Source organism: Leuresthes tenuis, unplaced genomic scaffold (assembly GCF_036924035.1).
Source record: "Leuresthes tenuis unplaced genomic scaffold, fLeuTen1.0.hap1 SCAF_13, whole genome shotgun sequence".
NCBI lineage: Eukaryota > Metazoa > Chordata > Actinopteri > Atheriniformes > Atherinopsidae > Leuresthes > Leuresthes tenuis.
Window position 1 is genome coordinate 129,050 of NW_027325367.1, and position 15,652 is coordinate 144,701.

The 15,652-nt window shown below is 48.7% G+C and overlaps 3 protein-coding genes across 3 annotated transcripts in view; 1 reads left to right on the forward strand and 2 right to left on the reverse strand.

The window, feature by feature from the left end:
* Positions 1-185: 185 nt before the first annotated feature.
* Positions 186-6,442, reverse strand: xrcc3 (X-ray repair complementing defective repair in Chinese hamster cells 3). The gene is made up of 7 exons (XM_072362097.1): positions 6,098-6,442; positions 5,668-5,805; positions 5,383-5,595; positions 1,835-1,989; positions 1,548-1,760; positions 1,423-1,460; positions 186-634 (listed from the first exon to the last, which is right to left on the reverse strand). The coding sequence occupies exons 1-7, from the start codon at positions 6,150-6,152 to the stop codon at positions 415-417; spliced, it is 1,032 nt and encodes a 343-aa protein (XP_072218198.1). The 5' UTR covers positions 6,153-6,442; the 3' UTR covers positions 186-414.
* A 58-nt stretch (positions 6,443-6,500) lies between these two features.
* The window catches only part of brf1b (BRF1 general transcription factor IIIB subunit b), a 37,245-nt gene continuing 28,093 nt past the window's right edge, over positions 6,501-15,652 (forward strand). The window contains exons 1-2 of the mRNA XM_072362065.1: positions 6,501-6,732; positions 8,287-8,494. Of these exons, the coding sequence (XP_072218166.1) occupies positions 8,311-8,494 (184 nt within the window). The 5' untranslated portion in view covers positions 6,501-6,732; positions 8,287-8,310. The remainder of the gene's footprint in view (positions 6,733-8,286; positions 8,495-15,652) is intronic.
* Positions 9,407-11,672, reverse strand: LOC140267149 (uncharacterized). The gene is made up of 4 exons (XM_072362340.1): positions 11,449-11,672; positions 9,932-11,370; positions 9,568-9,858; positions 9,407-9,411 (listed from the first exon to the last, which is right to left on the reverse strand). The coding sequence occupies exons 1-4, from the start codon at positions 11,526-11,528 to the stop codon at positions 9,407-9,409; spliced, it is 1,815 nt and encodes a 604-aa protein (XP_072218441.1). The 5' UTR covers positions 11,529-11,672.

Consider the following 15,652-nt stretch of genomic DNA (forward strand, 5'->3'; position numbering starts at 1 on the left):
CAGCTGAGATCATTGTTCTGGGCTTTTATTGTGAAGAAAGGCGAACCACTTCCTGTCGTGTTTTGCTAGTTAACTTGACTGCAGTGAAAAGACGCATGCGCACTGACAGAGGCTGATATGTCACGGTTTCTGTGAAGATGGAGGACACACAGAGCAGTTGAACTCTGATCAATAAAACAGAAACTTTAATGAAATACGAGCAGTACAGGTGTGCACGTAAGCAGTGCTCATACCTCATTGTATGCACCAATCAGCTGGCAGACATTATTGCACCTGTCCACAGATACTTGAATACATCGTGTGAAACACCATCATTGTGTGGTGTGAACAGTCCAAACTGACATCATCTTAAGTGCTTCTGAACTCATTGAGCCTCTAAAATATGAGATTTTATGAATAGAGTTCTGCACAGAGTCACTCAGGGTCCGGAACTCCACGGACCCCTTCCCTCCAGATGGTGGTGTCCCGGCCGCCACGGGCCAGGTGCGGCGCAAACACAACCTCCAACCTGCGCAGTGCGCTGCTCTGGTTGCCACGGGAAACCGTACCCTGGACACGGCGCATCATCAGCCGAACCAAGACCTGATTTGCCCAGGCCAGACCCAGAGCCGGGGACACAGTGGAGGATGAAGGTCTGCGAAACAGAGACGAGTAAAAAAGTTAGTTTATTCTTACGTTGTTTGGATCTAAACAAATAAAAGCAGAAATCCAACACATTCCAACCAGAACGCGGCGGTGCGTCTGGTCCTGGATCAGCCTAAAAGAACACGTCCCCCCTCTGTTCATTGAGCTCCTCTGCCTGCCCTTAGCATCAGATCCAAGTCCCTGATGTTAGCTACAAAGAGCTTAATGGAACGGCTCCATCTACTTGAATGCTCTTGCAAAGGCTTCTGTCCCAACTGGGTCCCTCCGTTGGTCCCAGGATTGTCGTCTAGCAGCTCCTACACCACGCCTAAGACAATCCAAACTCTGTTCATGTGTCGTCCCACGATGGTGGAATGACCTACCGAGCGCTACCAGAACAGGGGCGTCCCTGTCTATCTTCAAGAAGCTCCTGAAAACCCAGCTCTTCAGAGAGCATCTCCTATCCCAGCACTTACCTTGTACTTCCCTCCCCCCTCTATCTCTGCCCTTTATCTTTCTGCTCTTCCTTCTATGCCTGCACCCTATCTCTACTCTGTCCCCTCTGACAGAGTCGGACTCCTGGGTTCCTTCTATGGAGCTTATTGTTAGCTTATTGTTAGCTTATTGTTAGCTTTTTATAAAGCTGTTATATCTTCATTTGTAAGTCTCTTTGGATAAAAGCGTCTGATAAATACAGAAACAACATTCATACAAACGTCAAAACTTTTCTGTGGATCGACTGATGTAAGGAACATGAATGAACCCACGAGACCAGAAGGAACCACAAAACAAATTTACCCCAAACTGTTGTCTGATTGGTTGAAAACATCTGTGACCTGAAAGGAAAAAGAGTCGATGTTAGTGATTATTTAGAGTTCATAGAACAAAGACCTTACTGTTAACAGAGGGCTGGCGTGTTTCACCTGGTTGATGCAGATGACAGGTGTGCTGAACTCTTGGCTCAGGTGGTGTAACATGGAGGAGAAGGTGAGCAGCTGTTTGTTCCTCTCCAGCCAATCATCTGCCTGAAATTCACACCTGAACAGAGCTGCCACCGAGTCGACCACAATTAGACGGACCAAGCCCCGGGCCAACAGGAGGGGGGCGCGGCGGGTCAGACACACCTGGAGGGAGTCCTGGAGACGGACAAATAGGTGTGAGGTCAGAGGGTAACTGTCACTGGGCACCTGAGGTCAGAGGTCACACTCACAAGGTCAGCGGTGTGTTCGATGTAGATGTGGTCACTAAAGCGGAGACGGCTGATCAGAGACGGCGAGACGTTGGAGCGCAGCACGGACTGTTCTGAGATCAGCTGCTGCAGCCGTCTGATGGGAAAGGGGTCCTCAGTGCAGATATACAGCGCTCCTGGAAGAGTTCCCCAGTTACGCCCCTGATCACATGAGCAGATCAACACCTGATGCTGCCTTCACTGACCTGATGCTGGCTTCACTGACCTGAATGATGCTGCCTTCACTGACCTGATGATAGCTTCACTGACCTGACAGATCCTGCCTTTACTGACCTGACAGATCCTGCCTTTACTGACCTGACAGATCCTGCCTTTACTGACCTGATGCTGCCTTTACTGACCTGATGCTGCCTTTACTGACCTGATGCTGCCTTTACTGACCTGATGCTGCCTTTACTGACCTGATGCTGCCTTTACTGACCTGATGCTGCCTTTACTGACCAGATCCTGCCTTTACTGACCTGATGCTGCCTTCACTGACCTGATGATGGCTTCACTGACCTGATGATGGCTTCACTGACCTGAATGATGCTGCCTTTACTGACCTGATGCTGCCTTTACTGACCTGATGCTGCCTTTACTGACCAGATCCTGCCTTTACTGACCAGATCCTGCCTTTACTGACCTGATGCTGCCTTCACTGACCTGATGATAGCTTCACTGACCTGACAGATCCTGCCTTTACTGACCTGATGCTGCCTTTACTGACCAGATCCTGCCTTTACTGACCTGATGCTGCCTTCACTGACCTGATGATGGCTTCACTGACCTGAATGATGCTGCCTTCACTGACCTGACAGATCCTGACTTTACTGACCTGACAGATCCTGACTTTACTGACCTGATGATGCCTTTACTGACCTGATGCTGCCTTTACTGACCTGATGATGGCTTCACTGACCTGAATGATGCTGCCTTCACTGACCTGAATGATGCTGCCTTCACTGACATGATGATGGCTTCACTGACCTGATCCTGCCTTTACTGACCTGATGATGCCTTTACTGACCTGATGATGCCTTTACTGACCTGATGATGCCTTTACTGACCTGATGATGCCTTTACTGACCTGATGATGCCTTTACTGACCTGATGATGCCTTTACTGACCTGATGATGCCTTTACTGACCTGATGATGCCTTTACTGACCTGATGATGCCTTTACTGACCTGATGATGCCTTTACTGACCTGATGATGCCTTTACTGACCTGACAGATCCTGCCTTTACTGACCTGATGATAGCTTCACTGACATGATGATGGCTTCACTGACCTGAATGATGCTGGCTTCACTGACCTGAATGATGCTGCCTTCACTGACCTGATGATGGCTTCACTGACCTGACAGATGCTGCCTTTACTGACCTGATGATGCCTTTACTGACCTGATGCTGCCTTTACTGACCTGATGCTGCCTTTACTGACCTGATGATGCCTTTACTGACCTGATGATGCCTTTACTGACCTGAATGATGATGGCTTCACTGACCTGACAGATGCTGCCTTTACTGACCTGAATGATGCTGCCTTTACTGACCTGATGATGGCTTCACTGACCTGACAGATGCTGCCTTTACTGACCTGAATGATGATGGCTTCACTGACCTGACAGATGCTGCCTTTACTGACCTGATGATGGCTTCACTGACCTGACAGATGCTGCCTTTACTGACCTGATGATGGCTTCACTGACCTGACAGATGCTGCCTTTACTGACCTGATGATAGCTTCACTGACCTGACAAATGCTGCCTTTACTGACCTGATGATAGCTTCACTGACCTGACAGATGCTGCCTTTACTGACCTGATGATAGCTTCACTGACCTGACAGATGATAGCTTCACTGACCTGACAGATGCTGCCTTTACTGACCTGATGATAGCTTCACTGACCTGACAGATGCTGCCTTTACTGACCTGATGATAGCTTCACTGACCTGACAAATGCTGCCTTTACTGACCTGATGATAGCTTCACTGACCTGACAGATGCTGCCTTTACTGACCTGATGATAGCTTCACTGACCTGACAGATGATAGCTTCACTGACCTGACAGATGCTGCCTTTACTGACCTGATGATAGCTTCACTGACCTGACAGATGCTGCCTTCACTGAACAGACAGATGCTGCCTTCACTGAACAGACAGATGCTGCCTTCACTGAACAGACAGATGCTGCCTTCACTGAACAGACAGATGCTGCCTTCACTGAACAGACAGATGCTGCCTTCACTGAACAGACAGATGATGCCTTCACTGACCTGACAGATGCTGCCTTCACTGACCTGACAGATGCTGCCTTCACTGACCTGACAGATGCTGCCTTCACTGACCTGACAGATGCTGCCTTCACTGACCAGACAGATGCTGCCTTTACTGAACAGACAGATGCTGCCTTTACTGAACAGACAGATGCTGCCTTTACTGAACAGACAGATGCTGCCTTTACTGAACTGACAGATGCTGCCTTCACTGACCTGACAGATGCTGCCTTCACTGACCTGACAGATGCTGCCTTCACTGACCTGACAGATGCTGCCTTCACTGACCTGACAGATGCTGCCTTCACTGACCTGACAGATGCTGCCTTCACTGACCTGACAGATGCTGCCTTCACTGACCTGACAGATGCTGCCTTCACTGACCTGACAGATGCTGCCTTCACTGACCTGACAGATGCTGCCTTCACTGACCTGACAGATGCTGCCTTCACTGACCTGACAGATGCTGCCTTCACTGACCTGACAGATGCTGCCTTCACTGACCTGACAGATGATGCCTTCACTGACCTGACAGATGATGCCTTCACTGACCTGACAGATGATGCCTTCACTGACCTGACAGATGATGCCTTCACTGACCTGACAGATGATGCCTTCACTGACCTGACAGATGATGCCTTCACTGACCTGACAGATGATGCCTTCACTGACCTGACAGATGCTGCCTTCACTGAACAGACAGATGCTGCCTTCACTGAACAGACAGATGATGCCTTTACTGAACAGACAGATGATGCCTTTACTGAACAGACAGATGATGCCTTTACTGAACAGACAGATGATGCCTTCACTGAACAGACAGATGATGCCTTCACTGAACAGACAGATGATGCCTTCACTGAACAGACAGATGATGCCTTCACTGAACAGACAGATGATGCCTTCACTGAACAGACAGATGATGCCTTCACTGAACAGACAGATGATGCCTTCACTGAACAGACAGATGATGCCTTCACTGAACAGACAGATGATGCCTTCACTGAACAGACAGATGATGCCTTCACTGAACAGACAGACGATGCCTTCACTGACCTGACAGATGCTGCCTTCACTGAACAGACAGATGCTGCCTTCACTGACCTGACAGATGCTGCCTTCACTGACCTGACAGATGCTGCCTTCACTGACCTGACAGATGCTGCCTTCACTGACCTGACAGATGCTGCCTTCACTGACCTGACAGATGCTGCCTTCACTGACCTGATAGATGCTACATTCACTGACCTGCTCCCAGGCCTCCGTGCTCTGGGGGGTACTGCACTGACAGGCAGAACTGCAGGCCCAGTTGGGTCTTCCCTGCTCCGCTCTCCCCAGCCAGCTCGGTGATGGCTCCCACTGGCAGACCCCCCCTCAGCAGCTGGTCCAGAACCGGACACCCCATACTCAGTCTGAGGCTGGTATCAAACCCATAAGACTGGCTTTGCTGCAGCTGCAGGGCTGGGAGCAGAAACTCATGGTCAGTACATGTGACATCAGACCATCGCAATCAGTCAGACTGCATCTCCTGACCTGTGATTGGAGGATGTCTCCTGCATGCCGTAGCAGCGGCAGTGATCAGCTCCTGGGCGTCAGAACGGGACAGACCAGTGATTCTCTGCAGGGCCGGACCAGAAACACACAGAACCTCCCGGACGGATTTAAGCTGAGCTGGAGGAGGAAACGTTAAATCCAAACACCCGAGTGACACAGCGCAACTCTGCTGCATATTCAGCAGCTGCCTCCAACCAAACTCCATACAAAATCCATCCGTTTTTGACACTAACATGTCAGAGGTATATTAGTGAAAGTATGGTGCATGATTACATTCAGTAATACCGAACTTACAGTAAAACCACCTTAATTAATTATCAAGTTTTAACTTAAAATTTTTAATCACAGCTTGATTAATTGAACACAATGAGTGAAACCTGCGAGTGGAGTCTGGTGCAGTGGTTGTTACCTCTCTTTACTGCAACAGTGATCGTCGGTTTGAGCTCCAGCTGGTCCCAGATCATCTCCCTGCTCAGAACGAGACACCTGCCGGTCCCGGTTCTGTTCGGCCTCAGCGACAGTTTGGCTGCCGCCTGTTTGCTACCCTGAGAGCAGATTCAAAGCCCCAACAAGCTCCCGCCTGAACACCATACGTCATCACAAGCCGCGGGTCGGAACCATTCTTGGGATTCGGAGGGGGGATCGATGCCACTAAAAACAGGATTCGGTTCGTCACACTGGTTCGAGAAGACGTAATTACAGACAGAACACCGAATTGCGTGGAATTTGACCTCTAGGTATTTCCTTTCTGAATGATTAATCCCCCTAACTGATGCGACTCTCCATTGGCTGCGCGCGCAACTTCAACGTCACAACTGCGCGCCACGACTAGAATAAACAAATAGATCAGGAACTTGACTTAATGAATTACTAATTTTTAACCATCAGCTGGGAAGCGTGGATGTTTCAGTTTCTCTGACGAAGAAGGAACCAGATTCTGACCCAAACATGAAGCCCGTAGCTTAGAACGGCTCGACGGAGGCTCTAACAGCCGGACCGGACTGTTGTTCTCAATCGACTGGTTCTGATCGTGGTTCTAACTCGGTGAGTTTACCTGTTATCTGAGCCGTTACACCTGTGAAAGTCCCCAGAACAAGAACATTTTGTATTGTCTGAGCAGAAGCCCAGTTCGGCTGCAGAGCTTCTGGTCACGGGTTCGAATCCCGCACAGATCTTCTGTGTGTGCAGGTTTGACTTTGTCTCATTTCAAGTCGGAATTAGAAAGAGGTCCAGAACAGGTGACTGGGTTCTGAACACAAAGATCAAGATCAGGCGAGTGTCATGTCATCTGCTTACCTGTTCACCAGCTGTCAGTGGTGAGAGGAACCTTCAGATCCTTCAGGTTCGGTTCAACTGAGGAACATCAGGAAGTGATCACTGATCGGTGCTGAAATACTCCGTTTACAACAGGAACGTGGAGCTTTCCGTTTTCAGTCACTTGTCCCTTTTCTGTTCAGGCGTGCACACCGAATGCAACTACGTGCACGTGTGTGTTGAGTAAAAAGCCTCCTGAAGCTGAATCCGGTCCAACTAGAAGCAGCTTCCTTAGGCGAGTTTCACTGGATCCGGTTCCTCCAGGAGGATTGACCAGAACCACAAAGTTAACAATTTCAATTCAGTTTTATTTATAAAGCACAAAATAACAACAAATGTCATCTTGGGGCACTTCAAAGATGTAACCCAATGCAAGCCAATTAGAATCGAATTCATACAGAACCAATCTAAAAAGTATCCTCGTTAAGGAAACCAACAGATTACACTGAAACTTCACTTTGATCCAATTCTCCGCCCTGAGCATGCACAAGAAAAGAAAAAAAAACCTCCCTTTTAACAGGAAGAAACCTCCATCAGAACCAGAACCAGGAAGGATCCATCTGCCTGGACCAGCTGGGGCTGAGAGGACAGGAAAGAGGGGACAACAAGCAGCGTAACACCAGGCCAGAGACACCTGCTGAGAGAGAGAAACACAAGTTAATGACAGCAATGTCGTCATCTGTACATGGAGGGAGGAGAGGTGCATCATGGGAGCTCCCCCAGCAGGCTGGGCCTATAGCAGCAGAACTATGGGATGTTTCAGGCTCACCTGAGCCATCCCTAACTATAAGCTTTATCAGAAAGGAAAGTTTCAGCCTGATCTTAAAGGTAGAGAGGGTGTCTGCTTCCTGAAGCCAAACTGGCAGCTGGTTCCACAGAGAGGGGCCTGATAACTGAAGGCTCTGCCTCCCATTCTGCTTTTAGGGCCCTGATAACTGAAGGCTCTGCCTCCCATTCTGCTTTTAGGGGCCTGATAACTGAAGGCTCTGCCTCCCATTCTGCTTTCAGGGGCCTGATAACTGAAGGCTCTGCCTCCCATTCTGCTTTTAGGGGCCTGATAACTGAAGGCTCTGCCTCCCATTCTGCTTTTAGGGGCCTGATAACTGAAGGCTCTGCCTCCCATTCTGCTTTTAGGGGCCTGATAACTGAAGGCTCTGCCTCCCATTCTGCTTTTAGGGGCCTGATAACTGAAGGCTCTGCCTCCCATTCTGCTTTTAGGGGCCTGATAACTGAAGGCTCTGCCTCCCATTCTGCTTTTACTGACTCTGCGTCGTCCTCCATTAGGTGTGCTGACCTTTGAACCCCACCATGAGCTCCCGGGTGTGCAGAACCTGCGGGGGGGCCGAAATCGATGTGGACCAGGCCCGGGGAAGCGCCGTGTGCACCGGCTGCGGTTCAGTTCTGGAGGACAACATCATCGTCTCCGAGGTCCAGTTTGTAGAAGGAAGTGGTGGCGTGTCGGCAGCAGTGGGTCAGTTCGTGTCCGCTGATGGTGAGTCTGCCAGAACCAGCAGGATCGTGCCAGTGAAGTGTGTCTATATACAAATAAATAAATGGACCCTGGTACAGATCAGCATGTAACCTCCCAGAACCCAGGAAGGGTTTACCTCTCAGGTGTCGGGTTAACATTCTGCAGGTTAATGATGGCATTCACCTAAAAAAAAAAAAAAATATATAAAAGTTTCCGTTCAGGCAGGAAAAAAAAAGGTCAGAATCAGAACCGGGAAGGAAATAAAAACACATGAATGCTGAATGTGAAAAACTTTATTGACTCAGTTTGCAGGCAACAGGTGTTCAGCTGATCCCTTTATCTGCCAGGACAAAAACATTAGTTTTTAAAACTCAGGTCTACAGAAAAGTAGAAGTTAAATCCAGAGTGACAGTTCTGCCTGAAGTATCAGAAAGCTTTCAGACTTTGGATCCAATCAGAACATTTAGCTCCAACTCTGTCCCATAAGGAGGAAATCACCCAAGACATCCACCATATCAGAGAGAAATGTTATTGATCAAATATTTTGATGTACAGGCCCAAACTCACGGATATTCTGACCCATGTTAGATATCAACAGGAGAATGGGTCCATTGGCAGATCAGAAGCACATGTGGACCGCCGAATAATTTCCTGTTATTGATCAGACCGACGTCCGTTTTAAAATAAATTAAGCTCTTTAAAATGTTGATGTCCAACTGTCTCAGTTGGAGTTTGCTGTCTGGGAGTTCAGGACCAGAACCAGAGAACAGACCCAGTTGTTTCAGAACATTTCCTCTGAAACTGAGCAGATACAGCAGCTCAGCATCAGTTGGTGATCCAGCAGCTTAAATCAGACACCAACTAACCCTACCGTGGTGATCTCACGAAGTACCACGCAGCGGTCAGTTCTCCCGCCCAGAACCCTCGACACCGTCATCCTAAACGCACATAAAATCATACGGTTGATACAGAAAGTTCAAAAGCTGCCCAATTCTGCCTCATGGTACAGAGTGTTCAGACTCCCTGAAACTGGGCCCATGAACCCAGTTCTGGTTTATATGTATGAGGACCTGGTGTGAGCAGAGTGTCAGTACCTCTGATGATGCCCTGGTGAACACTGGCTCCATACCGACTTGAATCACCAGCACAGCCCGACCTGCTTTGGCTCCTCAGGACCAAATCATCAGAACCATCAGGGTCCGTTTGGGGATAAGTGAACTCAGAGCTTCCTGACATGAGGTTTTGGACCTTGATGTTTGAGGTGCTGAATTTGACATGTGGCACAGAATTTTGGAAGGTCACGGAGTCAGGGTTCTGCAAGAGTGTGGACTGGTTCTGGAGTCTTACTGAAAGAGGGGCTGGTCCGACTCCGAGATGAGATGTTCCTGATGAGAAAAGATGTCAGATCGATGGAACAAAAGGAGAAACAGATTTTTTGGGTTAATAATCAGTTCCTACCTGCGGTATGAAGAACATCTCTCTGAAATGCAAGTGTTCCCCATCCTTTGCTTTCTGTCTCCTGTAATGGCTGGACCGGTTTCTGCTGCCGGCCCGCCCGGTCGGGGGACCTCGGGGCCGGCTTCTGCTGCCGGCCCGCCCGGTCGGGGGACCTCGGGGCCGGCTTCTGCTGCCGGCCCGCCCGGTCGGGGGACCTCGGGGCCGGCTTCTGCTGCCGGCCCGCCCGGTCGGGGGACCTCGGGGCCGGCTTCTGCTGCCGGCCCGCCCGGTCGGGGGACCTCGGGGCCGGCTTCTGCTGCCGGCCCGCCCGGTCGGGGGACCCTGGGGCCGGCTTCTGCTGCCGGCCCGCCCGGTCGGGGGACCCTGGGGCCGGCTTCTGCTGCCGGCCCGCCCGGTCGGGGGACCCTGGGGCCGGCTTCTGCTGCCGGCCCGCCCGGTCGGGGGACCCTGGGGCCGGCTTCTGCTGCCGGCCCGCCCGGTCGGGGGACCCTGGGGCCGGCTTCTGCTGCCGGCCCGCCCGGTCGGGGGACAGATTGGTGATATTTGTCATTGCAGACTGGTCTGGGTTGATGTGGCCCCCATAAAAACCTCGTTCTTGTACCAGAGTTAAAACCTCTGGTCTCTGAGGAACTTTTTTCTCTCTTGTGGTTGAGCCTCTGGGCTCAGGAGTCTGTATGGGGGTCCAATGGTTCCGGTCACTTCTGATAGCTGTCAGACCAGTGGCATGCTGGGAGGGATTTGCTTGTTGGACGACAGGTTTCTGGATTAGATGTGGTCCAGCAGACACAAACTTGCTGGGAGGTTTTACTCTGATGTTCTGCACACCGAACTGAGCGTTCCCGCTTTCAGCAGCCGGCATCTCCAGGTTCTCAACGGCTTTGCTGGTTGCCGTGGTTAGTTCATTGCTCATAGACCACTGCTGTAGTTCCAACGAGTCGGGGATGTTTTTTGATGCGATGCTTTTCAAATTGCCAGGAACATGTGTTTTATAATTACCAGAAAGGAGTAGGTCATTCCCTACATGCTCCTGCGGTTCTAGGTATGGGTGAAGCTCAGGGCTTTTAGGTGGCTCAGGCCAACTTTCAGGCTGGTAGACCGGCCTTTCGATTTCCATCTCATCAGCTGAAGATCTATAAAGGCTAAAAGCTGGTTTCGTCTCATGGGGCTGGCTCAGGTCAGAAATGCTGAGAAATGGGTCAAGTGGAAGAGTCTGTAGATCTGGATTCTGCTTCACTATTTCATTCTGATCTAAGCCATTCAGAATCTCTGACATATGAGTCAAGCTTTCAAACTTTTCACCAGCTAGAACATCAGGAATCCTCCCGAGGGCCTCAAAAGTTGGGTACTCCTTACGTTGTCCTGATATTCCAGTGCCCTTTCTCATAGAATTCTGGCTCGGTTTGTTGAGACGTATCCACTGAATTCTTCCATGTGGTAATCTGGAAAGAGCTGCAGAGTTAGACAAACAACTAACTGTAAGTCCTCCATCTACAAAACCAGGATGGAATTAAACCTACTGAGGCACATGGTAGGCTTGAGTTTCAGAAGATGGTGGGTTTGGGGTGTAGGGCAAGTTTTTATTTCTTCCTGGTGCCATGATCAAGTGGCTGGGTCCTGGTTTAGGTTGAGCCCTGGAAAGAGGCAGGGTTCCCCCTGCGACTGGGTTTGGGTGAACTCTGTCAGCAGGGGGATTGACGGTATTCTCAGAGCCCTGCTGTGAACAGGGTTTGTTCACTGAATCTGTCAGAGAGAAATTATTAAACTTATGTGACTGAAACCAGAGTTGCACAAATTGTTGAAAACTAACCTTTGAGGCTCTCAAAAACCTTGATGGAGCCAAATCCAGGAGCTGCTGAAGTGAATCTCCTATCCACAGATATTCTGTTGACCGCTCTGAGGGGGTAGAAGCACCTCACCGTCACCCTGTTGGAGAGTTGGATGTGTCCATTAGTTTCGGAAGGCATTTATCCACATGGTCATTTCTTTATTTCCTTACTTGAACTGAGATTCTCTAGATATGAAGTTTGGTCCATCTGCAATCAGCAGTCTGTCATGGAGGATCTCGTTCTCATAAAGCATGTACCACTCCCCAACCTGTTGAAAGTGCTCAGTTGAAGCATGTGACCTCTTTAGCCCACATCCTTCACCCCAGACTCTTTTTAGTTCTACAGATCTTTATGAGATATGTAGTTTTCTGCAATAGAGTCTGGATATTTATTCACAAAACAACAAAAAAATAATCTTCATTTCACAGGCACCTCGGAACACCAAGAAGCTTTCGTCACCAACTGTTTGCTTATGAGTTTATGTTTACAGTAAGTTCACCACTCTGTCACCCGCAATGATGCGTCTCACCTTGGCTCTGGTCATACAGGAGTCCAGTTTGAATTCAAACAGGACTCGAGTTGGGTCGGTCTGTTTAGGTCTACAGGTTCGGTCCAGCAGACTGGTTCTTTCTGGCTCCACTGAAGGCCAGGTGATGGTTGGGGTCGCCACCACAGTCATGATCCCATCTGCAGAACATGCTGGCACCAAACAGTCAACATTAATGCAGTCAGAACTTTCCATATCAACCACTTGCAGCATTATGAGACCAACGAGGAGGCTTAAATTCACTGGCTCAAGGTAGACTCAGTTTCGTCAGGAGGATGCAGGTTACCTGTCATGTCCTCCGTTCGGAAGAGGCAGCGTTTAGAGGTCGATGCCTGGACTTCCAGAGTTTTGGAGTCTCTTAAAAGCAGCTTAAATATTGCGTAGAAGTTTGATAAGTTGATCTCCTGGAAAATAAAAGGGCACGTTTGATTTATAAATTAATTTATTTACCCAACTAAGGATCAGTATTACTTTGCATTGTTCTGAGGTCCACTTGTAATTTTAAAGTCCCCATAAGTGGTTCTTTAGGTGCAATTTTATGTAGAATTTTTATTTTCGCCACTAAATTGGGGGCATTACCTTTAGAAAATCTCAGTCTGCTCTGATTGGTCAGTTCCAGTGATCAAATCAGGCATCTTTCACCGTTCTGTTTTGCTCTTAAAATTCAACATTTTGATGAGGATTTGATAGAGTACAGAGTTAGCATGCACCCAAGAACGTTAAAATCATTTTCCAAGATGTTAAACTCTAAAATACTATTAAAACATACAAAACCTTGTTTTAGTCATTGTCTGTAGATGGTAATGAGAAGAGATGTCTCCAATTGGAATCAGTAGATTCTCTATTAGAAATAAACTTGTGGGCAGACAATCTTTCATTAACTGGGAGTTAAAGATTCTGGTTTGTTTTAGTGGCTGATATTTCCCTCAAGGTTCTCAAAAATCTTTCAATATGAATTCAGATGTGGAAGATTTAAAGGAACTGTAACAAGTTCAGGCCCTGGTTTTTAGGAATCACATGGTGAATTTAGCCTAACTGCAAGAGCTAGCTTCAGGTCGTGGGCCCTTACGTCGTAAGTGTACCCAACAGAGAAAATTGGGACTTCCAGGATGGTTCTGTGGCTGTCATTGTGGAGGCGGTATCCTCTTTGGGCCACCAACTGTGATGTAAGAGGCTCTTGGTCGATTCCCACTTCCCATAGACTCCGAGATGGTTTGATCACGCTGAATGAGATTCCTCCATCCAAACACTGTGCTGTGATCTCTGGAGGGACTTCAGGGGCAGAAAGTCGGCATTTAAAATAAACCTATATAGAAAGTTAGTCTGGACCAGTTAATAGATCCAACTGCAGAGAGCAGCTATGGAAATAATCGTACTTACATGCCTTGAACACTTGTGCTGTGATGAATGTGTGGTGGTGGTAGGACTCCCTCTGGGGTATCACGGTCAAAGTCAAATTCATATCCATGTAGTACTGTAGTACACCTCCACCCATATTCTGTTGGAGAGACAGGCAACAAAATCTTCAATACAAATATTCAGTTATATCCCTGCTGGAGGGACAGGGACTAAACAATCAACCACTTTCAGGTGGGTTAAAGGCTGCAGCAATATGTCAACCAAAGTTAGAAAAAGCTGCTTCTAAAAACCACAAAACAAGGTGGTCTGCAAGGCCAGGATCTGCACGGCATCCTCACCATCCAGTGTACAGCAGCATGATCAAAGGGCAGCTGCAGCACATAGGCTCGGCTGCCGTTCCTGTGAACAACCGGACTGATGTCGAGGTCTGGTTGTGGCTTCCCTGACACCAGCAGCTGCTTTCCGTTGATCCAGACTTCCTCCAAGATGACATTATCTGGGATGTTTCCCAGGTAGACGCTGAACACCTGGTCACCACTGATGGTCCCTGCAGGGCAAGGCACTGTCATTTTGTGCAGATATACAGACATGTTGAAATACATTTTTAGTGTGCAGAATTTTGTTATTTGAGTAGTCCCCCCCCCCCCCCCCCCCCCCCCAAACGGCCTGCAGAGAGGGGGGGTTTTCCAGGTGGAAACTGTATGACATTCTCAGACTCGACAGGATTTTACTGCTCCAGAAACCTTACAGTTGAGGCTGAAGGGTGGGCGGCAGATCGGTGGCGTGGTCAGCATTTTCAGTGTTCTGTATCTCGTGTCGAGGCTGCTTCCGTCGTCATAGACCAGAGAGAAGACTTGTTCATACAGCAGGAGAATCGTATACTCCTCCTGGTACATATTGGCCTCCACTAGACTCTGAAGAAGAATAACTAGTCAGATCAAACTTTCTGATATAATTTAATCTTTCAGCAGGACATCAGCATATACAACTGCTACTCAGAACAAAAGGAAGTTATTGGTCAAACCACTTTCCTCTAAAGTTTGGGCAAACTGTACCTTCCTGTAGCCACCTTCTGCCCCAACAGGGATGCTGATTTTCACCAATCCTTCCTGCTGAACCAGAGTGAGGCCTCGGGAGGTGGCAGTGGGTTCATCCAGCAGCGTCCCATCCAGCCCCAGATGGAAGCTTCGACTCTCAAATCCTGTTCCTTCCCCAACCAGAGGGGGTAGGACCTCGGGGATGTCCCACAGCAGCCAGATGCCATCAAAAGAGCCGGAATCTTAAAAACAAAACATCCTGAGCTCAGCTTCACTGCACCTCGCTTTGAGTGGAGGTATCTTAGAGGGGAGAACTTACTGACTGCGCAGGCCATGGACAGGTCGATCATCACCAAGACCAACTTCTGCTTAAAAAACAGAGACACCCCCACAGCCTCGACAGGGATGCCATCCATCTACCAAACACTTTGTTAGCGTTATCCTATATTCAAATGGCAACAACTGTCCATATTCACAAGTCAAGATTTACAGAGACTTGTCTGTATGGGATGCTAACGGATGAGGTCAGGAGAGTTTAAAGGAGAACTCAGGTATTTTTAAACCTGGACCTTATTTGTGGTGTGAAATGCATTTATCTACTCGCCGAGAACAGTTTGGCAAAAGTCGGCGTCCTTCAGAAGCCATTTAGAAAACATGTGATCGGCGTATATCCATATAAGGAGTGAACGGGGCTTAGAGGATGCAGCCTCTAAATAAGGCATTATCTGTCTTTATTTCACCAATACTTTAAGAAGAATGAATGAATGAACGTGTGCTATAGCTCTGTTAGCTCATAGCTGCTGTTAGCTCATAGCTGCTGTTAGCTCATAGCTGCTGTTAGCTCATAGCTGCTGTTAGCTCATAGCCGCTGTTAGCTCATAGCTGCTGTTAGCTCATAGCTGCTGTTAGTTCATAGCTCTGTTAGCTCATAGCTCTGTTAGCTCATAGCTGC